Source organism: Piliocolobus tephrosceles, chromosome 16 (genome assembly GCF_002776525.5).
Source record: "Piliocolobus tephrosceles isolate RC106 chromosome 16, ASM277652v3, whole genome shotgun sequence".
NCBI lineage: Eukaryota > Metazoa > Chordata > Mammalia > Primates > Cercopithecidae > Piliocolobus > Piliocolobus tephrosceles.
The window spans coordinates 19,730,344-19,757,634 of record NC_045449.1 but is presented as its reverse complement, the minus strand read 5'-3'; the positions used below and the strand labels follow the sequence as shown (position 1 = coordinate 19,757,634).

Here is a 27,291-nt window from a genome sequence, read left to right as displayed (position 1 = left end):
CACACAGGATGCCACCAAAGGGCATGAGTGGATGGACAAATACCAGTTCCACCACACTGGGACATTAATCTTTTGGCTCTCACTGTTTATTACCTCTAAGGCTGAGGAGGGAGGATTGCTTGAACCCAGGAGGTGGAGGTCGCAGTGAGCCGAGATCATGCCACTGCACTCCAACCTGGGCAACAGAGCAAGACCCCGTCTCAAAAAAAAGTTGTAGAATTCAACACCTACTTTTAACAGATCAACCAGACAAAAGATCAATAAGGAAAGAGATCACATCACTGTACTCCATGCTGGTGACAGAGTGAGACTCTCTGAAGAAAAAAAAAAGGCTGAAATGCTAAATTTTATGTTGTATGTATTGTGTACTTTATAAAACATTGTTGGAAGAAATTAAAGACGGCCTAAATAGGAAGACATCCCACGATCACGGGTTGGAAATCTTAATATCATTAAGATGCAATACTCCAAAGCAATCTACAGATTCAGTGTAATATCTATCAAAATCCCCAATGGCATCTTTTGGCAGCTATAGAAAAGCCCATCCTTAAATTCATACGGAATCACCGAGGACCTCAAATAGCCAAATCAGTTTGAAAAAGAACAAAGTTTGAGGACTTGTACTTCTTGATTTCAGAACTTACTACTAAGCTATACTAATCAAAGACAGTGTAGTTCTGGCATAAGGAGAGGCATATAAGTCAATGGAGTAGAATCAAGAGTTCAGAAATAAACACTGTATCTCTAGTCAATTGATTTTCGACAAAGTTGCCAAGATCTCTCAGCAGGAAAAAGAATGGTGATTTTTTGGGGGAGTTCTTTTTCGTTTTGTTTTGTTTTGCTTAGTTTTTTTGAGACAGAGTCTCACTCTGTTGCCCAGGCTGGAGTGCAGTGGCACAATCTCGGTTTACTGGCACTATCTCGGCTCACTGCAACCTCTGCCTCCTGGGTTCAAGCAATTCTTGTACTTCAGCCTTCCAAGTAGCTGAGTCTACAGGCACGCACCACCATGCCTGTATATATATACACACACATACACACACACACACACACATATATATATAGTTTTCTTTTTTTGAGACTGAGTCTCACTCTGTCGTCCAGGCTGGAGTGCAGTGATACAATCTTGGCTCACTGCAACCTGCACCTCCCATGTTCAAGCAATTCTCCTGCCTCAGCCTCCTGAGTAGCTAGGATTACAGGCATGTGCCACCACACCCAGCCAATTTTTGTATTTTTAGTAGAGACGAGGTTTCACCATGTTAGGCTGTTCTCAAACTCCTGACCTTGTGATCTGCCCGCCTCAGCCTCCCAAAGTGTTGGGATTACAGGCGTGAGCCACCGTGCCCGGCCCAAAAACATTTTTTAAATGGGATTTGAATAGGCATTCCCACAAAGAAAGATATACAAAAAGATATACAGGCCGGGTGTGGTGGCTCACGCGTGTAATCCCAGCATTTTGAGAGGCCGTGGGTGAATCATTTGATGCCAAGAATTTGAGACCAGCCTGGCCAACGTGGAAAAGCCCCGTCTCTACTAAAAATACAAAAATTAGCTGAGCATGGTGGTGCACGCCTGTAATTCAAGCTACTCAATGGCTGAGACACAAGAATCGCTTGAACCCAGGAGGCAGAGGTTGTAGTGAGCCAAGATTATGCCAAGACATGGTAACTCAGTTTCAAAAAAACAAAACAAAACAAAACAAAAAGATGTACAGGCATTCATACAAAAAATATATCTAAATGGAAAGATGCTCAGCATCATTAGTCATTATAGGTAGTATAAACAAAAACCACAATGAGATACCACTTGATACCTATTTGAATGGTTGTACTACAAAACAAAACCAGAAATAACAAGTGTCGGCACCAGTTGCAGTGCTGCACACCTGTAGTCCCAACTACTCGAGAGGCTGAGGTGGGAGGATCACTTGAGCCCAGGGGTCTGAGACCAGCCTGGGCAACATAGTGAGACCCTGCCTTGTAAAACAAACTAACAAACAAAAACAAGTATTGGCAAGAATATGGAAAAATTGGAGCCCTCATACATACACTGCTGGTGGAAAGGTAAAATGATGAAGCTGCTGTGGAAAACAGTCTGACAGTTCCTCAAAAAATTAAACATAAAATTACCAGATGATCCAGCAATTCTGCTCCTGGGTATATTCCAAAAAACATTACAAACAGATACCCAAATAAGTACATGGACATACATGTTCAGATGCACTATTCACCATCACCAAATTGTGCAATCCCAAATGTCCATCAATGGATCAATAAACAAATCTTAGTATTTAATGCCTGTAATCCTAATACTTTGAGAGGCCAATGCAGACGGATCACTTGAGTTCAGGAGTTCAAGACCAGCCTAGACAACATGGTTGAAACCTCGTCTCTACCAAAAAAAAAAAAAAATTAGCCAGGTGTGGTGGCACCAACCTGTAGCCAGCTACTTGGGAGGCTGAAATGGGAGAATCACTTGAACCTGGGAGGCAGAGTTCGCAGTGAGCCGAGATCGCACCACTGCACGCCAGCCTGAGCAACAGAGTGAGACCCTGTCTCAAAAAAAAAAAAAAAAAGAAAAAAAAAAACTTAGTATTTACATAGAATAAAAAGGAATAGATTACTGTGTGAGTTACAATGTGCATAAGCCTCTAAAACATTATGCTAAGTGAAATTAACCTGACACAGAAGGTCACATATTGTGTGATTCCATTTATATAAAATATCCAGATAGCCAAATCCCTAAAAACAGAAAGCAGATATGTAGTTACCAGGGGATGAGTAGATAGATATGTAGCTGATGTAGTTATCCGGGGCAGTGGTCCCCAGCCTTTCTGGCACCAGGGGCTGGTTTTATGGAAGACAATTTTTCCACAGATTGGGGCAACCAGTGGGGGATGGTTTGGAGATGAAACTGCTCCACCTCGGATCATCAGGCATTAGATTCTTATAAGGAGTGTGCAACCTGGATCCCTTGCATACACAGTTCACAATAGGGTTCCCACTCCTATAAGAATCTAATGCCCTGTAATCCCAGCACTTTGGGAGGCCGAGACGGGCGGATCACGAGGTCAGGAGATCGAGACCATCCTGGCTAACACGGTGAAACCCCGTCTCTACTAAAAAATACAAAAATCTAGCCGGGCGAGGTGGCGGGCGCCTGTAGTCCCAGCTACTCCGGAGGCTGAGGCAGGAGAATGGCAGGAACCCGGGAGGCGGGGCTTGCAGTGAGCTGAGATCCGGCCACTGCACTCCAGCCCGGGCGACGGGGCGCGCCTCCGCCCCAAAAACCAAAAAAAAAAAAAAAAAAAGAATCTAATGCTGTCACTGATCTGACAGGAGGTAGAGCCCAGGCAGTAATGCTGGCTTGCCTGCCGCTCACCTCCTGCTGTGTGGCCCATAGTCCTGGGGTTTGGGGACCCCTGATCCAGGGGATATAGTGGGTTATAGGGAGAAACTTCTTTTTTTTTTCTTTGAGATGGAGTTTTGCTCTGTTGCCCAGGCTGGAGTGCAGTGGTGCGATCTAGGCTCACTGTAACCTCTGCCTCCTGGGTTCAAGCAATTCTCCTGCCTCAGCCTCCCGAGTAACTGGGACGACAGGTGCATGCAGCCGCGCCTGGCTAATATTTTGTATTTTTAGTAGAGACAGGGTTTCACCATATTGGCCAGGCTGGTCTCAAACTCCTGACCTCGTGATCCAGCCACCTCGGTCTCCCAAAGTGCTGGGATTATAGGCATGAGCCACCGCGCCTGGCCAGGGAGAAACTTCTTAATGGGCACAGGATTTTCTCTTGGAGTGACAGAAATGTTTTGGAACTAGACAGAGGTGGTGAGTGCACAACATTGTGAATGCACTAAATGCCACTAAATTATTCATTTTTTATTTTATTATTTATTTTTTGAGACAGATACTCACTGTCACCCAGGTTGGAGTGCAGTGATGCAATCGCAGCTTACTGCAGCCTCCCAGGCTCAAGCGATCCTCCCTCCTCAGCCTCCCAGGAGGCTGGGACCACAGGCATGTGCCACCACACCCAGCTAAGTTTTGTTATTTTTAGTAGAGACAGGGTTTTGTCATATTTTCCAGGTTGGTCTCGAATTCCTGGGCTCAAGTGATCCTCCCGCTTCCCAAAGTGCTGGGATTACAGGTGTCAGCCACCGCGCCTGACTAAATTATTCACTTTAAAATGTTAATTTTATGTTTTGTGAATTTCTTCTTAATAAATTTCAGTTCCACATGTAAAAAGCTTGGGAGTTGTGACTCCATCCTAACAACAAGTACAAAGCTCAACAAACTGAAAATTCAACGCTACTTAGTTAGATCCATAGGAGAAGTGAGGTCACAGGGCAAACCACTGCTGCCATAATCAAAGAGACAGAAATGCAAACACTGAGAGCAATGTACAGAAGTCTTTACAGGAACCGGTGCCAGAGTTAGGAAACCTGAACTGTAGTTGACAAATAGTTAGAGGCTAGGTGAGAACAAGTCTGAGAGTTAAAAACTTCAGGAGGACCCCATCATATGGGGACCCCATACTTTTGTGAATTTTACCTTCTCCAGAAGAATCCCCTTGAGCTTCCAGCAGGGAGACGGAAATAGGAATGATTCTGAAAGCTTCAGAGCACTGTGCTCTTCTTGACAAACTCTGCCCTCGGGAGAAGCTAGTTAACCAGAGCCTAACATTCTGGGGTTTTATCAGAGCCTAACTGAACTAGGAGAAGGGTAAAACCTAATTCTAGCCAACTCTAACTTTCCATGTGGGAGAAGAGAAATATCCAACTAAAGCTCACCCTAGCCAACCATGTGGGAGAGGCTGGTATCCAATCCCAGCCACTCTCACCATCCTTTCCTACCTAAGGGTAGAGAAGAAAATCTGAGAAAAGCTCAGTGACATTCACAGTCCAGAGGCACCGGGTCACCAGAAAAGACTGAGACCTAATTGTAGGACCTCCTCCCACACCTCACCACCGCATCACTAAAGGCTTATTTATAGCAGTCCCTTTTACCCAGTACATCACTTTCACCTATCAGGAAAAAAATTACAAGGCATGTTAAAAAGCGAAGAACAGTTCAAAGAGACAGAGCAAGCATCAAACCAGACCTGGCACAAGGGATGCTGAAATTATCAGATACGGAATTTTTTTTTTTTTTTTTTTTTTTTTTTTGAGACAGAGTCTCACTCTGTGTCACCCAGGTTGGAATGCAGTGGCATGATCTCAACTCACTGCAACCTCTGCCTCCTGGGTTCAAATGATGCTTGTGCCTCAGCCTCCCGAGTAGCTGGGATTACAGGCATGACGCCAGTTAATGCCCAGTTAATTTTTGTATTTTTAGTAGAGATGGGGTTTCCCCAAGTTGCCCAGGCTGATCTTGAACTCCTGGCGTCAAGTGATCTTCCCACCTCTGCCTCCCAAAGTGCTGGGACTACAGGTGTGAGTCACTGTGTCTGGCCAGACATGGAATTTTTTTTTTTTTTTTTTTTTTTTGAGACGGAGTCTTGCTCTGTCACACAGGCCGAAGTGCAGTGGCATGATCTTGGCTCACTGCAGCATCCACCTCCCGAGTTCAAGTGATTCTCCTGCCTCAGTTTCCTGAGTAGCTGGGAATATAAGCGTGCGACACCACGCCAGGCTAATTTTTGTATTTTTAGTAGAGACAGGTTTCGCCATGTTGGCCAAACCAGTCTTGAATGCATGACCTCAGGTGATCTGCTGCCTGACTCAGCATCCCAAAGTGTTGGGATTACAGGCCTGAGCCACCATGCCCAGCCAAGGAATTTAAAACAATTATGATTAAAATGCCAAGGGTTCTCATTAAGCAGACAGCATGCAAGAACAGATGGGCAATGAAAGCAGAAAGGTAGAAATCTTAAGAACAATAAAAAAAAATGCTACAGATAAAAACACTGTAACAGAAATGAAGAATGCCTTTGATAGACCTATTAGTAGTTCGAACATGACTGAGCAGAGAACCTCTGAGCGTTAGAATATATATATATTTTTTTCTTTCGAGATGGAGTCTCACTCTGTTGCCCAGGCTGGACTGCAGTGGTGCAATCTCGGCTTACTGCAACCTCCACCTCCCAGGCTCAAGCAATTCTCGCACCTCAGCTTCCCAAGTAGCTAGGATTACAGACATGCACTATCATGCCCAGCTAATTTTTGTATTTTCAGTAGAGACGGGGTTTCTCCATGTTGCTCAGGCTAGTCTCAAACTCCCAACCTCAGGTGATCCACCCCCCTCGGCCTCCCAAAGTGCTAGGATTACAGGTGTGAGCCACAGCGCCTGGCCTCACTTTAGAATATCTTAATAGAAACCTCCAAAACTGAGAAGCAAAGAGAACAAAGACAAAAAAAAAAAAGAATATGTGGACCAATTACAAAAGGTGTAACATACATGTAAATGGGAATAGCAGAAGGAAAAGAGAGACAGGAAGAGAAGAAATATTACACTGCACGTTTCCTCAAATCAATGTCAGACACCAAATCACAGATCCAAGAAGGTCAAAGAACACTGAGCAGGATAAATGACAAATGAAACAAAAACCCTGCACATAAGTATGACATTTTCAAATTACAGGAAATCAAAGACAAAGGAAAAAATCCTGAAAGAAGTAGAGGAAAAGAAAAAAATCTGAAAGAAGTCAGAGGAAAAGAGTATGTTACCTATAGAGAAGCAAAGATAAAAATGACATGTGACTCCTCAGAAATCATGCGAGGAGGAAAAGAGTGGAGTGAAATATTCGAGTGTTGAGAGAAAAACACTACCAACCTAGAATTCTGTACCCTGTGAAAATATCCTTCAAAAGTGAATGAGAAATACTTCCTTGGACAAACAAAAATTGAGAGAATTTATTGCCAGTAGATCTGCCTTGTAATAAATAAATGCTTTTTTCTTCTTTTTTTCTTTCTTTCTTTTTTTAAATTTTTTATTTTTTTATTTTTTATCGAGACAAAGTCACACTACTCTGTTGCCCAGGCTGGAGTGCAATGGCGCGATCTTGGCTCACTGCAGCTTCCGCCTCCTGGACTCAAGCAAGGATCCTTCCACCTCAGCCTCCTGAATACCTGAGACTACAGACACTTGCCACCATGCCTGGCTAATTTTTTTGTATTTTTTGTGGAGACAGGGTTTCTCTGTGTTGCCCAGGTTGGTCTCAAACTCCTGCCCTCAAGCAATCCGCGCGTCTTGGCCTCCCAAAGTGATGGGATTATAGGTATAAACCACCGTGCCTGGCCATAAATTCTTTTAAGGAAATAAGGAAAATAATATAGATCAGAAATTTGGATCTACATAAAGAAAGAACATCAAAGAAGGAATAAATTCACATGACTTGAGCTTATACCTATGTCTTCTGCACAGATTGGGTAATGGAACACTAAATCTTTTCTTTTTTTTTTTTTTTTTAGATGGAGTCTGGCTCTGTCCCCCAGGCTGGAGTACAGTGGCACGATCTCAGCTGACTGCAAGCTCTATCTCCCGGGTTCACGTCATTCTCCTGCCTCAGCCTCCCGAGTAGCTGGGACAACAGGTGCCAGCCACCACGCCCAGCTAATTTTTTGAGAATGGTGTGAACCTGGGAGGTGGAGCTTGCAATCAGCCGAGATCACGCCATTGCACTCCAGCCTGGGCGACAGAATGAGACTCCGTCTCAAAAAACAAAACAAAAAAAATAGAAAGAACTTTAGGACAGGCATGGGGGTTCACACTTGTAATCTCAGACTGAAGTGGGAGGATTATTTGTGCCCATGAGTTCAAGACCAGCTTGTACAACACAGGGAGACCCTGTCTCTATAAAAAATTTTAAAATTAGCCGGGCCTGGTGGTGTGAACCTGTAGTCTCAACTACTCTGGAGGCTGAGGTAGGAGGATTGCTTGAGCCCAGGAGGTGCGGGTTGCAGTGAGCTGAGATCACACCACGGCACTCCAGCCTGGGCAACAGAGCAGGACCCTGTCAAAAAACCAAAACTACAACAACAAAGCAAAAAGAAAAAAAAAATTCAATAAGAAAACAATTTTAAAATGTGCGAAAGATCTTATCAGACATGTCATTGAATAAAATATAAAGATGGCAGATAAGCATGTGAGATGCTCAACATTGTATGTCATCATGGAATTGCAAATTCAAACAACAGTGAGACACCACTGCAAACCTATTAGAGTGGCCAAAATCCAAAACACTGTCAAACACCAAATGCTGGGGAGGATGTGGAGCAACAGGAACTCTCATTCACTGCTGGTGGGAATGCAAAATGGTATAGCTACTTTGTTGGGATTTTTTTTTTTTTTTTTGAGACAGAATCTCGCTCTGTAGCCCAGGCTGGAGTGCAGTGGCGCCATCTTGCTCACTGCTACCTCTGCCTCCTGGGTCCCGGTTCGAGCAATTCTCCTGCCTCAGGAGGCAGAAGTTGCAGTGAGTCGAGATCGCACCACTGCACTCCTGCCTGGGCGGCAAAGTAAAACTCTGCCTGAAAAAAAAAAATGTAAAAATGGACAATAACAAGTATTTGTGAGAATGTGGAGAAACTGGGTGCCTTGCTGGTGGGAATGTAAAGTGGTGCAGCTCTTCTGGAAGACAGTTTGGCCAATCCTCAAAGTTTAACATAGAATTACCATACGAGCCAGCAATTCCACTCCTAAGTGTATGCCTAAAGAAATTGAAAGCAGGGCTTCTTCCAAAGTACCATTAGAAGTAAAAAAAAAAAATTTGGCTGGGCGAGGTGGCTCACACCTGTAATTCCAGCACTGTGGGAGGCTGCGGTGGTGGACCACTTGAGGCTAGGAGTTTAAGACCAGCCTGGCCAACCTGGCAAAACCCTGTCTCTACTCAAAATACAAAATTTAGCCTATAATCCTAGCCACTTGGGAGTCTGAGGCATGAGAATCACCTGAGCCGGGGAAGTGGAGGTTGGTTGCTGTGAGGCAAGACTGCGCTCCTGTGCTCCAGCCTAGGTGACAGAGTCAGATTCTGTCTCAAAAACAAAACAAAACAAAAACAAATGTTTTTAGTTAAAAAAAAAATTAAAAAAGGAAGCAGGGTCTCAAAGAGATACTTTCACCCCAATGTTCATAGCAACTTTATTCACAATAGACAAAAGGTAGAAAAAACTCAGATATCCATGCAACCGATGAATGAATAAACGAACTATGGCATACACGTACAGTTGACAATTATTCAGTGAGAAGACAGAGCAAAGCGCCGACACGCACTACAACATGGATGAACCGTGAAAACATCCTAAGCGAAAGCACCCAGACACAAAAGACCACGTATTGTGTGATTCCACTTACATAATATACCTGTTTCGGAAAAACTTCCAAACCGGGTTTTACCTTTGCTCTCACACTGCAACAAACTCAGAAGACTGCTGTGACCAAATGTGGGGACGTCTCCCCACCAATAAACAAGCAATCAATTCTGCAGCAGACACCAGCAAGGTGCCCTCCAATTCAATTCTAACACAACATACCCCGGGTGAGGGCTCAGTTCCCAAGGCTGACTCCTCCTTCCCACCAGTCCGGGCCTCTGGAACTTCTGATCCACAAGCTTCAAGTTGGGTAACCACAACCCCCTCTTTGGATTCAATTATTTTGCTAGAGCGGCTCACAGAACTCAGTGTAACACTTAGGAGGCTTACTGGTTTATTGTGAAGGGTATTTTAAAGGATACAAAGACAGCCAGAGGAAGAGATACACAGGGTGAGGTCTGGAAGGGTCCTGAGCACAGGAGCTTCTGTCCCTGCAGCTGGGGAGTGCCGCCCTCCCAGCACGGAGATGAGTTCTTGTCCACCTTCCTGCCTGCCTCCATGTGTTCAGCCATCTGGCAGCTCTCTGGACCTAGTCTTCTTGGGTTTTTATGAAAGCTTCCTGAGATCAGCATTCCTTCCCCCAGGGTGTGGGGCAGGACCCACTCTGGAATGAGGATTGTATGACCCGCAATTAGAAAGGCAGGGGAAGATTAGAGGCCGCCTTGGGGCAGCTGAGAGGAGGGCAGGAGAAGGTCAGAGAGATTCTGTTTCCTGAGGCCTGACATGCCAGATGTGATAACAATAGAATGTAGTAAGGGCTATGGAGTTGAGTCAGGAACTCTGGGTGGAAACCTATGTATATACATAACACCACAAAGCCAGAGAAGGCAACTCCTACATACCTGTGATACCACAACACCAGAGAAGGGCAAATCCACAAAGAGGGAAAGTAGACTGGTGGCTGCCAGAGGCTTGGGGAGGGGGAATGAAGAGTGATGCTTAATTGGTACAAGGTTTCATTGGAGGGGATGAAAAATGTTGGAACAGGCTGGGCGCGCTGCCTCATGCCTGTAGTCCCAGGACTTTGGGAGGCTGAGGTGGGTGGATCACCTGAGGTCAGGAGTTCAAGACCAGCCTGGCCAACACGGTGAAACCCTGTCTCTACTAAAAATACAAAAATTAGCCAGGCGTGGTGGTGCATGCCTGTAATTCCAGCTACTCGGGAGGCTGAGGCAGGAGAATTGATCGAACCCAGGAGGCGGAGGTTGCAGTGAGTTCAGATCGCGCCACTGCACTCCAGCCTAGGTGACAGAGCAAGACTGCATCTCGAAAAAATTAAATAAATAAAAAGAAAAATGTTGGAATAGGTAATGGCGACTTGTGCACAGCATTGTGAAGGTGCTGGAAGCCACAGACTTGTACACTTTAAAGGGGTTAAAATGACAGATTTTATGTTAAGTTCTCCCTCGATAATGATAAAAACATTATGTTAGTGTTCTCCCTTGATAATGATTAAAAAAAAAAAAAAAAAAAAGAATAGGCGGGCCAGGCGTGGTGGCTCACGCCTGTAATCCCAGCACTTTGGGAGGCTAAGACAGGCAGATCACGAGGTCAGGAGATCGAGACCATCCTGGCTAACACGGTGAAACCTCGTCTCTACTAAAAATACAAATAAAAAATTAGCTGGGCGTGGTGGCGGGCACCTGCAGTCCCAGCTATTTGGGAGGCTGAGGCTGGAGAACGGTGTGAACCCAGGAAGTGGAGCTTGCAGTTAGCCCAGATGGTGCCACTGCACTCCAGCCTGGGTGACAGAGCAAGACTTCATCTCAAAAAAAAAAAGAAAAGAGAAAGAAAAGAAGAGGCTTCTGGGATTGAAGGGCCTCAGCGGCCCCAGCATCTGAAGATTCCTCAGTCCTCAGTTCCCTGGGTTCCTTGGACCTCCTGCAGTGATGTGGTGAGGGGAGACCCTGTGTCGGTCACCAGAGGAGCCAGGTGGCGGGGGGTGGGGGCAGATACTACTGTGTTGTGTGGTGGCACAGCCATGAGCCCAGCAGGGCCAGGGAGGCCCTGAAGAGGGAGGAGCCAAGGAAGCCTTCACAGAGACAGTGATGTCTCAGTTCCATCTTGAAGGATGAGTACCAGTTCGCCAAGGAGACTGAGAAGTAGGGAGACTTGAGGACACCCAGGGAGGAACTGGGGGCAGCAGGAGCTGGAGCTGGGTGGGGGCAGGGCCAGGTTCCAGGGGCCCTGGTGCCGAGCCCAAGGCCTTGCACTCGATCTCTGGAGCAGTAAAGGCCGTTGAAGGTAAGTTTGAAACAGGCGTGTCATGTCCAGGGTTAGGCTTTTAGGGTCTTCTGACATCCTGTGCGTGGTGGGTAGATTCAAAAGGATAAGACTGGAGGCCGGTGATCCGTCCCTCCCCGCCTGTGCTGGGCGCCTGGTCTGCATCGGTTCCGTTACCTCCCAGCAGCCCTTCCCGGCTGCCTTCACTTCCCTCCGCTCTGCTGCTCTGCTGGCTGAGCTCTGGGTTCTCCCATCCAGGTGCCCACTTGACCCCTCGAGGGCCTGAGGCTGGACAGTCCAACTTCCATCACTCCCCGCCCAAACCCACCCTCTCCCCAAGCTCACTGGGCTTGGCTGGGACCCCAGGGGCTGAGGGCGGTGTCATTCATTCCCACTGAATACCTGTCATGAGCCATGCTGGGTGTTGGAGTTTAACATTAAAAGGGCAGATTCAAGAGCTGGACAATTTGGGTTCAAAGTCCTCCTCTGTCTCTTAGTTGCTGTATGACCTCGAGCAAGTTTCTCTCTTTCTCTGTGCCTCAGATTTTCCATCCTTCAAAGAGTTGGGAGAGTTGAGGGTGGACCATGCGTGCACACATGGGACCGCTCAGTAGGCGTCCGTAACCACGGTAAAGATGAGGCTGTGGGCTGGCCCCTGGCGTCCCAGCCGAGCCCACTGAGCTTTGGGAGGTGGGGGGTTGGATGGGGAGTGATGGAAGGTGGACTCTCAAACCTGAAGCCCTCAGGGGGAGTGGTCAAGAGGGTACCTGGATGAGAGAACGTGGTACTCGGCCAGCAGAGCAGTGGAGTGAAGTGAAGGTCGCCTGGAAGGGCTGCTGGGAGGTGACCAACCAACGCAGATGCAGGTGCCCAGGACAGGTGGGCAGGTGAGCATTCAGGAAATGGTTGTCCAGGACCCACCACCCTTCACAAAGCACCTGGCAACACTCTCCTTGGGCCTCCCTATCAGTGGCAGGAAACTGCCTGACCTGGCTGGTGAGGGGAGCCCAGGCAGGGTCGGGGGCACCACTGGGGGTCAGCTTGCTGGTCTAAACCAACGCCAAGGCCAGAGGTTGTACAAAAAAGCTCAACCCACACCAGAGCGTAAAAAGTGATAACTTGGGCCAGACACAGAGGTTCACGCCTGTAATCCCAGCACTTTGGAAGGCTGCTTGAGCCCAGGAGTTTGAGAACAGCCTGGGTAACACGGTGAGACCCTGTCTCTACAAAAAAACACAAAACTTTGCTGGCTATGGTGGTGCATGATTGTGGTCCCAGCTCCTTGGGGGGCTGAGGTAGGAGGATCGCTTGAGCCCAGGAGGCTGAGACTGTGATTGCACCACTGCACTCCAGCCTGACCTTGTCTCAAAAAAAAAAAAAGTGATAATTCTCCTTTCTCCTCTCCTTAGCAGTTTGGTGTGTGTCCTTCAAAACACTGTGACTGTTCAGCCCCTTACATTACACATAATGAGGGGATAAACATGGATATAGATCTATATTCTGTAGTTTGCTTTTTTCACTTACAAGTACATCATCCTTCCATGCCATTATATAAAGCTACCTCATCTTTTCAATGGTCATGGTGTTCCATGGTTTGGAGGTCTCATAATTCACTCACCACCTTCTCTGGATGGTTATGTAGGAAATTTCCAAATTTTCTGGCTGCCCTGATCATCCTTGCCCTTGCAGCTTAGGACCGTTGGGGAGTGTTTCCATCAGGGCAGACAGGCAGACAATACTTAGCAGGAATAAATGATCAGTCTTGTGCTTACTGCAAAAGCAGGAGCAACAGATAAGCTGGAACTAGACCTGGCAGGCAGGCAGAGAGAGGCCCTGGAGGGGTTCGCCGCAAGCTGCCACAGGTGACCGTGGGCTCCCTTCACTCATGTGCGGTCCGTTCCAGTGCTGCCCAGCTCATCCCACGGTTGGTCGTGCCTTGGTCACAATTCTGAAACACTTAAGAAAGAAACTCATAAACTCATAGATGTCCCCCATACACAAGATACAAATGGCTCCAGTCATCCTGCTTAGGCTCCGCTGGCCCCTCCACGTCCCGTTCCTGGTTCTTATGAGTCTGAGGGACGTCTTCTGGGGATGGAAGCGGCTTAAAGGGGGGTGGTACGGATGACTTCGCAGCTAGAACGGTCTCCATCTTCCTTGGGGTGAGTGAAAAGGTGACCCTGCTGGGTCAGGTGGTGTGGGAAGGTGGGCGTGATTGGGTTCCAGGTGGCATTTCACCTTCCGCAGACATGGCTGGGCTTGTCTGGTACTTCTCCCTCCAAGTCCTCCGCCACCACCCTCCTCCTGTTCCCATCCTTCAGCAAATCAGTCTCAGGCCCTTAAGAGCACCTTTACTGGTGCTTTCTTTCCCTAGGCATTTTTTTCTCTTTTTTCATTTTTTTTTTTCCCCTTTAAACTCAGTGGCAAAAATCCCTAGGACTTTTGATCCAAAGACAGCAATTATCACTAAGTGGTTTATTTCCTTCTGAGACCTAGCCAAGGGTCTCAGAGCCTATGCTGCTGGTACAACTACTCTATCTTAATAAGATAGGCTGGACAAGTGTGGATCCTTCCAGCTGGGTCCTTCTGATCAGTGCAAAGCAGTCTTTTATTTTATAACACATTTCAAACAATGGCTTGGGAAGTAAACACCATCTGAGACTGGCCGGCCGGAGGCAAGGGGAGATAGCCGGCAGTTGAGCTTGCCTGTGGGTTCTCTCAGCAATGACTTCCTTTTTCCCTTCCTTCTTCTGCCTAGCCCTGTATGTGAGGGGATTAATTGGGTTTTTTTGTTGTTGTTGTTTGTTTTGTGAGATGGTGTCTCCCTCTGTCACCCAGGATGGAGTGCAATGGCGCAATCTTGGTTCCCTGCAACTTCTACCTCCTGAGTTCAAGCAATTCTCCTGTCTCAACCTCCCAAGTAGCTGGGATTACAGGCACATACCACCATGTCCGGCTAATTTTTGTAATTTTAGTAGAGACGGGGTTTCGCCATGTTGGCCAGGCTGATCTCAAACTCCTGACCTCAGGCGATCCACCCGTCTTGGCCTCCTAAAGGCATGAGCCCCCCAAAAGCATGAGCCACTGTGCCTGGCCGAGGGGATTAATTTTTACCTGCACCTCAGGGTTATCCAGTAACAGGCTGGCTGGGTTTGCAGGCCAGCATGTTCCTGGTGGCAGTCGCTCACTCATTAACACTTCTGGAAGTGCTGCTTGTCTGGTTAAACTGCAAATGCTTTGCAAAGTCATGTCACTGAGCAGAGGTGTCAGACTGCCAGCCAGCCCTGCTGTGTACAATGATAGAATTAGTAAGCAAGCATCCCACTCTGATGGAATCCAAATGGAACTGTCACTGTCACTGCGGTGGAGACGGTGGGGCCACATCTGCACTGAAACCTGCTCTGCGCCTTCAACAGCTGTGTAATGGCAGATGGCCATTTCCTTGAGTGGGATGAGACATTGCCTACTTGGCGTGGCTGCTGTGAGCGTGAAATGGGATCATGTGCACAACAGCCACACATGGTCCTTGGTGTGTGACAGACATTGGGTCCCTCTGTGGTCCCAGGCAGACACTGGGGACGGGGTCAAATGGATGGTCAAGTTGAGGGGCTTGGGGCTGTTTCACTGGTCTAGAAAAAGACAGTAGAAACGTTGGCAGCAGGACTTTATTGTCCTACACGGGGCTGTCTCTGAGCCTGAGCTGTGTTGGTTGCAAGTGAGCCATAATGCGGGTGTCACCCTCCCAAGCCCTGCTCAGTCCACTCACAGCCCGATGGCCAAGGGAGGACGTGGCTGCCCACCATGGCAGTGTCTGCAGAGGTGGGGCATTCATCCCCACGCTCTATGCTTCTTACACAAATTAGATATAGGTGAAGCCACCCATTAAGCAACTCAGCCTTTCTGGGATTATTTGGGTTGCCTCTGGGTCCACTAAACCCAGTTAATTTTCCCCAAGCCCCCTCCGAGTTCAAGGAGGCTCCCTCCCCTCCTCCTCCCACACGCTTCTCCCAGCCTCCCTGACTCCTACGCTCCGGGATCTGCTCCCCACCATGGGGTGAGGAAGCCGAACGGCATGGTGACGCAGCTGCCCTGCAAGCAGCCACATCATGGGCTGGAGATGCCACTGTCCGCTCGGTTTAATCATCAATTAGCTCCCTGCCAGGAAGTCCTTTCTGACCTGGTTTGCCCCTCAGTCCCTCGGGCTCGGACCTAGTGCCTGCAGCAGGACAGCCATGGCCGCCAACTCCACCAGCGACCTCCATGCTCCCGGCACACAGCTGAGCGTGGCTGACATCATTGTCATCACCATGTATTTTGCTCTGAATGTGGCCGTGGGCATATGGGTAAGGGGAACTGTGGTGGTGGCGGCCAACTGGGCTCTCAGGGTGGGTGCTTGGGATGGGAACCGGGGTCCAGCATGTCCCTGTGGTGTCAGCATTGGTCCCACCTGGTGGCCTGGTGATCCTTGTGGTCCTCCTCCCAGCCTGGGGCAGATTTGCTTGGAGACCCTGACCAAGCCCCTTTCTCTATTTGGGTAATGGTGTCTCCATCTGTAAAGTGAGGAGAAGGAAAGTCTCTGTAACAGGTAACTGGGCTTTGGTGCTGCTGTCCAGTTGGAGTCCTTGGGTGTGGCCATCAGCCTCCTGGTCCCAGTCTCCATGGTGTCAGTGACTCCCATCTGCTTGAACAACAGGCTCCCAGGGATTCCCTGGCTGCACCCAGAGCTGCTAGATCAGAATCCAGAGGAAGGGAGGGCCCTGGGAGCTAGGGGTCTTTATTTTTAACAAGCTCCCTGGGATTATATCCTGTGGCCTAGCTCTAGATCGTAAGCCGGTTCTTTCTCCTTTTGTAACAGTGAGAAGTGAACAGTGATCTGACCCCACGCACAGATTCCAGGGGCAGCGGGGCCCTTGGAGACAGGCTGTCTCATGTGCAGATGGAGAAGCCAAGGCTCTGGCCCTGCGGCGAGGGATGGGCTCCCCTTTGGTCTACCGTGGAAGCCTTCCTGAGGGAAGGTAGACACAGCCTGGTCCAGGTCACCTGCTCCACACTTAGTGCCTGGAGGTTGGGCTCCACTTCCTTAGTCTCAGAGGTCCCCAGGCCGGCATCCCTGAGCCCTGACAGTCTCCTGGGGAGAATGAATACTCCTTCTTTTTTTTTTTTTTTTTAACTGAGATGGAGTCTAGCACTGTCACCCAGGCGGGAATGCAGTGGTGACATCTTGGCTCACTGCAACCTCCACCTCCTGGGTTCAAACAATTCTCCTGCCTCAGCCTCCCAAGTAGCTGGGATTACAGGCGTCCACCACCACGCCCAGGTAATTTTTTGTATTTTTAGTAGATACAGAGTTTCACTATGTTGGCCAGGCTGGTCTCGCACTCCTGACCTCATGATTTGACCGCCTTGTCCTCCGAAAGTGCTGGAATTACAGGCGAGAGCCACCGCACCCGGCCGAGTAACCCTTCTTATCTACCATAACCCCTGGCCTAAGCATGAAGTCCTGGCAAACAGGAGACTGGTCACGTCCCCTCAGTTTTCTGGGCCTCGGTGTTCTGATCTGTGACATGGAGACACCACCTACCTGGGGTGAGGTCTGCTATCAAGAGGCCTGCACAGGACCAGACTTTGCTGCTGCCATTGGTTCTACAGTGGCAGTGGTGGTGGTGGTGGTTGTAGCAGTGGTGATTATAGTAGTAGCAGCCGCAGTCACTAAAATTAATTATCACAGGTTGGATTTCAAAAATCTAAATCCCAAAATCTGAAACATTTTGAAACATCAACATGATACTCAAAGCAAATGCTCACTGGAGCATCTCAGATTTTAGATTTTTGGGTTGGGGATGCTTCACTGGCAGGTATTCTGCAAATATCCCCAAATCTGAAAGAGTCTGAAATTCAAAACTCTTCTGGTTCCAAGTATTTCGGATAAGGGCTCCTCAACCTGTATGTGATTAAATATTAACTCACAAGTAGCCCAGTGCTGGCCATCGGCAAAGCCGAGTTCAAGTCTCGGCTCTGCTCTGTGTACTTAAGTCAAGTCACTTAACCTCTGTGGTCTTCAGTTTCCTCAAACACGCAGTGTGGGTTTCTGTGCAGCCCACATGTCAGGGCTGTTCCAAGGAGCAAGGGGCCAATGGAAGTGAAAATCTGTTGCAAACTGTAATGTGCTACATTCCTGTGGCTAGACTTCAGTGGAAGAGGTGCCTACATGGGGCAGAACAGGCAGTGGAGGGTTTCTGGATGAGGGGAGGTAAGGGCCAGGTAAGATATGAGAGGGAAAGAGGAGGGGAGACAAGGCTGTCCTGGCTAGCACAGGTGGGGTATTTCGTCAGAAGTGCACATCTAAGAAAGTGCACATCAGGTTCTGGGCACCTGAGGCCAGGCCCTTTGTAGCCCAGTGACTTGGGCCACCAGCCCTTGTTGCCCACGACCCACCTTTCCTAGCTCAGCCTTGTTGTTTGCAGGTTGGTGCCCCTGGCAGTAGGGCTGTAGGAGTTCTGCCCTGTCCCTCCAAGCAGGCCAGGCTGGCCCAGTGGGGAGTGGCTGGCCAAAGAGCAGTGAGCACATCCAGAAAAGATCAGAACCAGACAGGGAGGATGCTGGAGCTGCATCCCACAGGGAGAAGCAGACAGAGCAAGCCAGGCAGGTGCAGCCCTGCAAAGATGTTTAGATGGTGGGCCTGGGAGAGTCTGCGGCACGAGCCTTTAAGGAAGAGATGTTCCTGGAGGAGGGGACTTTGAGATGAGCCTTTGCATTCATTAAAGTATCTGTTAACAAGTGACAGAAAACTACTTTCAAATGAGCTCTAAGATTATAGGAAATGTAGGGCAGGCGCAGTGGCTCACTCCTGTAATTCCAGCACTTTGGGAGGCTGAGGCGGGCGGATCACGAGGTCAGGAGCTCGAGACCAGCCTGGCCAGCATGATGAAACTCCATCTCTACTAATAATGCAAAAATTAGTCAGGCGCCTGTAATCCCAGCTACTCGGGAAGCTGAGGCAGGAGAATCGCTTGAAACCTAAAGGCAGAGGTTGCAGTGAGCTGAAATCACGCCACTGCACTCCAGCGTGGGCAAAAGAGTGAAAGTCTGTCTCAAAAAAAAAGAATACAGGAAATGTAATTGTGTCCAGCAACAGAAAGGGCTTCAGGTGCAGTATGATCCAGGTTCACAGCATTATTACGGATACAGCTACACCTCACTGTGGTTCTCTTAGCCTCCATCCATGTGTAGCTCTGTCCTAAGCCAGCTCCCCTCATTTTCTGATGTGAAATGACCAGCCCAGTGATTGAGCCTGAGTTAAAATCCAGGCTGCACCACTTGCTAGATGGGTGTGTTTTCATCTCTGAGACCATCGGGTTCCTCATTGGTAACGTGGCACCTACTTCATAGAGCTGTTGCGAGGACTAAGAACTCCACACAGGTCAAGCAGTTGAAGCCAACTCTGGCATAGGGGGTCCTCAGGGAGCCTTAAATGGGTATATGTGGCCCCCAGCAACTGCCAGCAGCCCCCAGAGCCCTGGATATAAGAAGGCAACTGACAATGCCCACTATAGGCTTGAAAGATGAGAAGTGTTAGGAAAAAGCACTGGCTGTAACCATAGATGCTCTGAAGTTGTGCAGTGCACACCATACGCATCTGGATATGGCCATCCTGGCCAAGATGGCGAGCCTTCAGACTACTGCATTTAGTATGGCAAGATCACAGCACACAAAGAGAAAGTGGTGGGAGCTGGAGCTGGAGCTGGAGCTGGAGAGAAACAGGCAGGAGCCACATCAAAAGTTCTGAAATGGGTGTGGTAGTGTCCACGTGGTTCCTGCTACTCAGGAAGCTGAGACAGGGAGATCACATGAGCCCAGGAGTTCAAGACCAGCCTGGGCAACATAATGAGACCCTGTCTTAAAAGTAAAAATAAATAGGCTGGGCGCGGTGGCTCATGCCTGTAATCCCAGCCTTTTGGGAGGTCGAGGCAGGCGGATCACCTGAGTACACTTGGGAGTTCGGGACCAGCCTGACCAACATGGAGAAACTCCGTCTCTACTAAAAATACAAAATTAGCCGGGCATGGTGGTACATGCCTGTAATCCCAGCTACTAGGGAGACTAAGGCAGGAGAATCGCTTGAACCTGGGAGGCAGAGGTTGCGGTGAGCCAAGATCACGCCATTACACTCCAGCCTGGGCAACGAGAGAGAAACTCTGTCTCTAAATAAATAAATAAATAAATAAATAAATAATAGATAAATAAAACTTTGAATGGTGAGTCCATACAATGAAGCCTAATCATTTTGAGTATAGGGCAGGGCAATTAATTCAGGAAGAAAGAGACCTGCATATTGATGGATATATTTTGTGATCCAGCCTTACGTATGTTCTGAAAAGAAATACAAAATATATGTCTAAATACCTGTCCTGTGCCCCTCTTTTCAAATTCTTTTGTTTTTTCCTTTTTTCTTTTTTTCTTTTTTGAGACAGAGTCTTGCTCTGCAGCCCAGGCTGGAGGGCAGTGGCGCCATCGTGGCTCACTGCAGCCTTGACTTCCTGGGCTCAAGTGATCCCCCTACCTCAGCCTCTCTAGTAGCTGGGGTTACAAGCATGCACCACCATGTCCAACTAATTTTACAACTTTTTATAGAGACGGAGTCCCACTATGTTGCCCAGGCTGGTCTTAAATCCCTGGCTTGAGCAACCTTCCTTCCTTGGCCTCCCAAAGTGTTGAGATTACAGACATGAGCCACCATGCCCAGATGATTTAACTTCAATTTCTCCCATCCAAATAGCACTAAGGAGGGGCTTGAAAAATCCATGTACTGGCCAGGCGCAGTGGCTCATGCCTGTAATCCTAGCACTTTGGGAGGCTGAGGTGGGCATATCACGAAGTCAGAAGATCGACACCATCCTGGCCAACATGGTGAAACCCTGTCTCTACTAAAAATACAAAAAATTAGCCGGATGTGATGGCGGGCGCCTGTGGTCCCAGCTACTCGGGAGGCTGAGGCAGGACAATGGCATGAACCCAGGAGGTGGAGCTTGAAGTGAGCCGAGATCGCGCCACTGCACTCCAGCCTGAGCGACAGTGCAAGACTCCATCTCAAAAAAAAAAGAAAAAAGAAAAATCCATGTACTCACTGAGCCTTATTGAACACTTACCAGATGCCAGGCACCATTCTCAGCATGCTACATGTATTAACCCACTAAAGCTCATAAAAACCCTCTGAGCGTTGGGAAGCCAACGCAGGCGGATCACATGAGGTCAGGAATTAGAGACCAGCCTGGCCAACATAGCGAAACTCCCTCTCTACCAAAAACACAAAAAATTAGCCAGGTGAGGTGGTGTGCACCTGTAATCCTAGCTACTCTGGAGGCTGAGGCAGGAGAATCACTCGAACCCTGGAGGTGAACGTCGCCGTGAGCTGAGATCCTGTCACTGCATTCCAGCCTGGGTGATGGAGTGAGACTTTGTCAAAAAACAAAACAAAACAAAATTCATGAAGGAAGAACTTCTTAGGGCCACGTTACAGAGGAAGAAACCAAGGCACGTGCATTCAGTAACTCGCCCAAGGTAACATGGCCAGGAAGCAGAGAAGACAGGATTTTACTCCCAGACATTCTGATTGCAGATTTTTTATTCCATCTACATGGAGGACAAAATTCTACACTCCCCCGAAACCAAAGGCATGTGGGAATACGTGGGTAAGGAACTGACTGCTTCTGTTCTTTTTATAAAAGTTGAGATGAAATTTACATAATATACAGTTCATCATTTTAACAATTTTAATTAATTAATTTATTTAGCGACGGAGTCTCACTCTGTCGCCAGGCTGGAGTACAGTGGCGCGGTCTTGGCTCACTGCAACCTCCACTCCCGGGTTCAAGCAATTCTCCTGCCTCAGCCTCCCGAGTAGCTGAGACTACAGGCGCCTGCCACCTCACCCAGCTAATTTTTGTATTTTTAGTAGAGACAGGGTTTCACCATGTTGGCCAGGATGGTCTCGATCTCAACCTCGTGATCCACTCGCCTCAGCCTCCCAAAGTGCTGGGATTACAGGCGTGAGACACCGCGCCTGCCCATTTTAACCATTTTAAAGTGTACAATTCATGGCATTTCGTACATTTGCAATGTTGGGCAACCATTACCTGTAGCTAGCTCCAAAACATTTTCATCATTCCAAATGGATACCCTGTCCCCATAAGCAGTCAAGCATCATTCTTCCTGTCCCCCAGCCCTTGGCAACCATTCATCTGCTTTCTATCTCTATAAATGTGCCCGTTCTGGACATGTCATATAAATGGAATCATACAAATCAGACTTTTGTGTCTGTCTCTGTTGATGAAGCATTGTGTTGTCAAGGTCCATCAAAGTTGGGCATGCGTCAGAGCTTCATTCCCAAGATATCTGTTGTTTTTTGAGATAGGATTTCACTCTGTTGCTCAGGCTGGAGTGCAGTGGCACAGTCACTGCTCACTGCATCATCCACCTCCTGGGCTCAAGTGATTCTCCCACCTCAGCCTCCTAAGTAGCTGGGGACACAGGCGTGTGCCACCACACCCTGCATTTTTTGTAGACCTGGGGTCTCACTATGTTGCCCAGTCTGGTCTCAAACTGCTCGGCTCAAGTGATCTGCTTGCCTCAGCCTCCCAAAGTGCTGGGATTACAGGCATGAGCTACGGCACTCAGCAGAACTTCATTCCTATTGAAGACTGAATAATATTCCTTTATATAGGATACACCACATTTTGTTTATTTACTCATCAGTCAAAAGAAATGTTGGTTGTTTTCACTTTTGGCTATCATGAATAATGCTGCTATGAACGTTCGTGTACAAGTTTTTGAGTGGATGTGTATTTTCAATTTCTCTTGGACATGTACCTAGGAGTGGAACTTCTGGGTCATATGGTGATTCTATGCGTAACTTTTTGAGGAGCTGCCACGCCGTTTCCGCAGCAGCAGTCCCATTCTACTTCCCACCAGCAGTGCACGAGCTTCCAACTCCTGTCTCCTCTTTCTCTTCTTGCAGTCCTCTTGTCGGGCCAGCAGGAACACGGTGAATGGCTACTTTCTAGCAGGCCGGGACATGACGTGGTGGCCGGTGAGTGCACCCTGACTTCTCACACACCCCACTTTGTCCGTGGAGCTGTGTCTGATCTCTAGGTCGCCTGGCACCTGCATCTCTGAGCCAGTCCAATTCAGTGGAACAGGCCGGAGGCTGGCAGGAGGTCCCCAAGTGAGGGGCATAGGTCTGAGCTGCTAGAAATTGTGTAAGGAGCAGGGGCTTTGGAGTCTGAAACTTACATCCACTCCTTAGCTGTGCAGCTAGTCATGGGTAGAACTCACATCCTGGGCTCCTCATCCGTGAGGTGGGTCTAGGACCCCGCTTAGGTTTGTGAGGATGAAGGAGAAGCTGTCAGGCCCAGGATGGGGCCGGTGCAGGGAGCCTGCTGCTGATGCATTTCCCTTTCTCTCCTCCAGATCGGAGCCTCCCTCTTCGCCAGCAGCGAGGGCTCTGGCCTCTTCATTGGACTGGCGGGCTCAGGCGCGGCAGGAGGTCTGGCCGTGGCAGGCTTCGAGTGGAATGTGAGTCCTGGAGGACAGGCAGCCTGTGGGAGGGCCAGGGCACAGGGTGCGGCCACAGCCCTGGAAGGGGGCAGCTCCCAGTGGCTGGTGTCAGCCCATGTCCAGGTGCAGTGCCCAGAGCCCACCTGGGCCACATCCTGTCTTCAGAATACCAAGGTGCTGGATGGCACGACTGGCAAGGAGCTGTGGGCCTTTCCCCAGACTCAGAGAGGGGAAGGAGCCACCCAGGATCTCATGGCGAGTCAGGAAGGGCGGGGGGAAGCCAAGCCTCCAGATGGCTCTGTCTGCTGTGTCTCTGGAGCAGAGCTGTGGGAGCTGCACCTGCAGTCCTCACCTGCCTCTGTCCCCACAGGCCACGTACGTGCTGCTGGCACTGGCATGGGTGTTCGTGCCCATCTACATCTCCTCAGAGGTGAGTCTACTCATGAGGCCTCCAACCGGGGGGCTGGGCCTTGGTCCAAGTTGATGGTAGTAATGGGCAAGACCACCATGGCCTCACATCAGGAGTTGGTAAACTCTTAGGGCTGGGTTTGCTATTAGCCCAACTAACATTTCTATCAACCCACTAAGGTGGGTCTCCTCGGACCTCAGCCTGGGTGCTGTGTTGGCTGGTTCCCACGGCCCTGAGTGCTGCATCTCAGGAACAATGTCTCATCCAGCAGGGCACATAGGCTGCACACCTGGGCCACGCACCTGGTTTGCACACCTGGCCCACACACCTGGGTAGCATACCTGGGCTGTACACCTGGGTGGCATATCTGAATGGCACATCTGGCTGCACCATTCTCAACTCTGCCCACTCCTTCAGCCCTGGCCATGCAGCCACTAAGTCCAGTCAACTCCACTTCCCGGATGTCTCTCAGCCTGTCCCCAGCTCTGCCCCTCAAAGCCACCTCCCTCATCCAGCCTCATCATAGTACACCTGGATTTGTCAGAACAGCCTCTAAACTTGTCCCTCTGTCTCCAGCCACGGCCCCTCCAATCCATTCCTCGTCTCAGCCCTAAAGAGCCAGTCTTGGGATCTCAGCCTGCCACTCCCCTGCCTGACACCCTCGGGATGCAGTTGGAGCAGCCTGGGATTCAAGGCCGGGTGCTGAGGCTGTAAGGGGTCAGTGCCTGGGCCTTGCCCTTGAGAGGCTCACAGCTGCTTTGTGGCGGTGGGAGAGGCAGAGTGACTGAGACAGGCCCTGTCTGGAGCGCTGGGCATCGTCTGGGGGATGCTTAGCCCCTACCCATGTGCCTCCCCAGATCGTCACCTTACCTGAGTACATTCAGAAGCGTTACGGAGGCCAGCGGATCCGCATGTACCTGTCTGTCCTGTCCCTGCTACTGTCTGTCTTCACCAAGATATCGGTGAGCTGCCCCCCGCCCCATGCTGGCATAGCCTGGAACATCCCCAATCTGTGAGCCCCTCAAGTGGACCTGACATCTTCTCATTCATCTCTGTCTTGTTTAACAGCTGGGCAAACTGAGGCCCAGAGAGGGGCAATGACTTACCTGGGGTCACGCAGCGACTCTGGACAGGTGGTCCAGGGCCCCCAGGGTGGAGGCTCAGCAGCCAGCCCTAGTCAGGGACAGAACACAACCTGGTGACCTCTGCTTTGCCTCAGGTTCTAGACACAGAGTGTTAGGGTGGTTCTCGGTCTGAGGTCAGTGCTGGGGCCGACACAGGGGTGAGCCAGGACCTCCCACTAGGGGGCGCCAAAAGCCCACGTGGTCTTGGCCCTGTCTGGTCTGCACTGAGCTGACCTGCCTCTCACCGCAAGGCTGGTGGGTGGTGGGCTCCATCACTGACACCTATCCTTGGGGGCCTGGCCCTGCCCCACTGGCATATTAAGAGCAGGAGCACACCTCGAATATCAGGGTCAGAAGAAGCATAGAGCTCATCTTGTCCAAGCCTCTGACTTTACAGAGAGGGAAACTAAGGCCCAGGAAGGGGAAGATTATCCCAACCCTCCTGGTGACCTTGTGGCAACACCAGGCCTTTCGCTCTCACTCCAAGTCCCTGGGGGCAGCCAGCTTCATCCAGCCCCAGGCTTCTGAAGGGGCTTGAGTCCTGGGGCTGCCTGATTCTGAGGTGGCCGACACTAGCCCCTGAGACCCCCAAGCCTCCCTGTGCCTGGGGCTCCTCCCTTGTAAGGAGGGGAAGCAGACCCTGTCTCCCAGGGTTCCTGTCAGGCCGGTGAGGGCTGCTGTGTCTGTGGGAAGTGCTCTGTGAGGCCCGGCTTTCCCTCAGAGGCAAATGGCCTCCTGGGCCGTCTTCATTCAGCTCTGGGACTAGGAAAGCCCAGAAGAGGCGTCGATTTAGTGGAGGGAATGGAGGCGCAGGAGAGGTAGAGGCCTCGCTGGTCAACCAGGAGCTGTGGGCAGGATTACCAGGAAAGAGGGCCCTGAAAGGGTCCATCCAGAGCCCCCACTGGGCCTCCATCTGCACTGGCGTTGCTGGGTGACTCTGAGGGGTTCCCAGAGTGTCTCATCCTTCTTGTGGGCAGGTCTCGGGGGTGGCCAGCAGCAAACCCTGGGCCACAGTCTTCGCCAGATGCCCTTGGCATACTGTAGGAGGTTTGCTTTCTCTGCGAGCCCTTTAGAGTCCGGAGGGACTTGGCCTTGGCCTGCCCTTAAGGCTGAGTTTAGAGTTTTCCACTCATATTCTCCCTTCCTCTCCCACATTTGTTGATCTCCACCCCACCCCATGCCAGCCACCTCCCTGGAAGCCAGAGATACAGAAATAAACAAGACCTGGCCCCGGCCTGCCAGGGGCTTGCACTGCAGTGAGCAATAGATGGATGCATGGGACAGGCATGAAGCTCAGAAGAGGACACAGCGGGGCTTGCTGGGGGTGGCATTTGAGTTGGGCTCTGATGGAGACAGGGATGCAATGTCTCTGATGGAGACATGGGGAGCAAATGACAAACAGAGAGGTGAGAAGAGGCAGGATGTGTCTGGGGGTGGTCGGGTCTGGCTGTAGGGATCACTAAGTCAGACACATCCGGGGACCAGATAAAGAACGGTATGGGGAGAAGCTGGGAGTGAGTAATAGGCAGTAGCGGGGACAAAGGCAAACCAGAGAACATGCCTTAGCATTCACACACGACAGGCCCGTTGCCACATTTGCCTCTCAGCTGCCAGTTTTCAGCGTCTGGCCTGCAGTGAGAGATGAGGTGAGGGAGGTCTGATTGTAAGAGGCTGAAGTATCCAGGAGGCCCAGGTAGAGCGGGGGTGGTGTTTAAGTAGGATAGTGTTATGGTCGTGTTTGTACTTTGTGCTCTCTGGAATCTTCCAGAGGGTGGACTGGAGGGGAGAGAGACAAGAGAAGGCCAGGCCTGTGAGGAGGCCCCGGGTAGGTCTGGTGAGGCAGGGAGGCTGAGCCGCGGGCACAGGGTTTCACCCTGCTGGCTTCTCTGCGGTGGAGCTTATACCTCACACGGAGAGTCCTGAAAGTGGATGGCTTGGGCGGGACTTCTAGAAAGGCAGAGGGGGCCAGCACGGTGGCTCGTGCCTGTAATCCTAGCACTTTGGGAGGCTGAGGTGGGCGGATTGCCTGAGTTCAGGAGTTAAAGACTAGCCTGGTTGGGAGGCCGAGGCGGGCGGATCACCTGAGGTCAGGAGTTCGAGACCAGCCTGACCAACACGGTGAAGCCCCCGTCTCTACTAAAAATACAAAATTAGCCAGGCATGGTGGCGCATGCCTGTAATCCCAGCTATTCGGGAGGCTGAGGCAGGAGAATCGCTTGTACTCATGAGGTGGAGGTTGCGGTGAGCCGAGATCGCGCCATTGCACTCTAGCCTGGGCAACAAGAGCAACACTTAGTCTCAAAAAAAAAAAAAAAAAACAGCCGAGGGAGCACGATGAAACGCCATCTCTACTAAAATGCACAAAATTAGCCACATGCAGTGACGTGTGCTTGTAGTCCCAGATATTCAGGAGGCTGAGGCAGGAGAACTACTTGAACTGGGGAGGTGGAGGTTACAGTGAGCTGAGTCTCCAAAAAAAAAAAAATTTAAAAAGCAGAAAGAAGAGCTCAGTGAAGTGAGAGGATCTTAGGGACAATCTTGTCCGGCTCTGTGAGTTTACAGATGACACAACTGAGGTCCAGGTCACAGTGAGTCAGGCAGGGACTACTGTTAGAACCCAGGCCTTGGCCGGGCGCGGTGGCTCAAGCCTGTAATCCCAGCACTTTGGGAG

At 49.8% G+C, this 27,291-nt stretch overlaps 1 protein-coding gene across 4 annotated transcripts in view; it reads left to right on the top strand.

Annotated features, from left to right (window-relative positions):
• The first annotated feature begins 15,731 nt into the window (after positions 1-15,731).
• The window catches only part of SLC5A10 (solute carrier family 5 member 10), a 76,159-nt gene continuing 64,599 nt past the window's right edge, over positions 15,732-27,291 (top strand). For 3 of the 4 annotated variants that reach the window (XM_023194821.3, XM_023194820.3, XM_023194819.3), the window contains exons 1-5: positions 15,767-15,877; positions 22,549-22,620; positions 23,001-23,105; positions 23,458-23,517; positions 24,354-24,458. In XM_023194821.3, the coding sequence (XP_023050589.1) occupies positions 15,767-15,877; positions 22,549-22,620; positions 23,001-23,105; positions 23,458-23,517; positions 24,354-24,458 (453 nt within the window). Of the gene's footprint in view, positions 15,878-22,548; positions 22,621-23,000; positions 23,106-23,457; positions 23,518-24,353; positions 24,459-27,291 lie in introns of all 4 variants that reach the window. The other variant, XM_023194822.2, reaches the window with a different exon arrangement.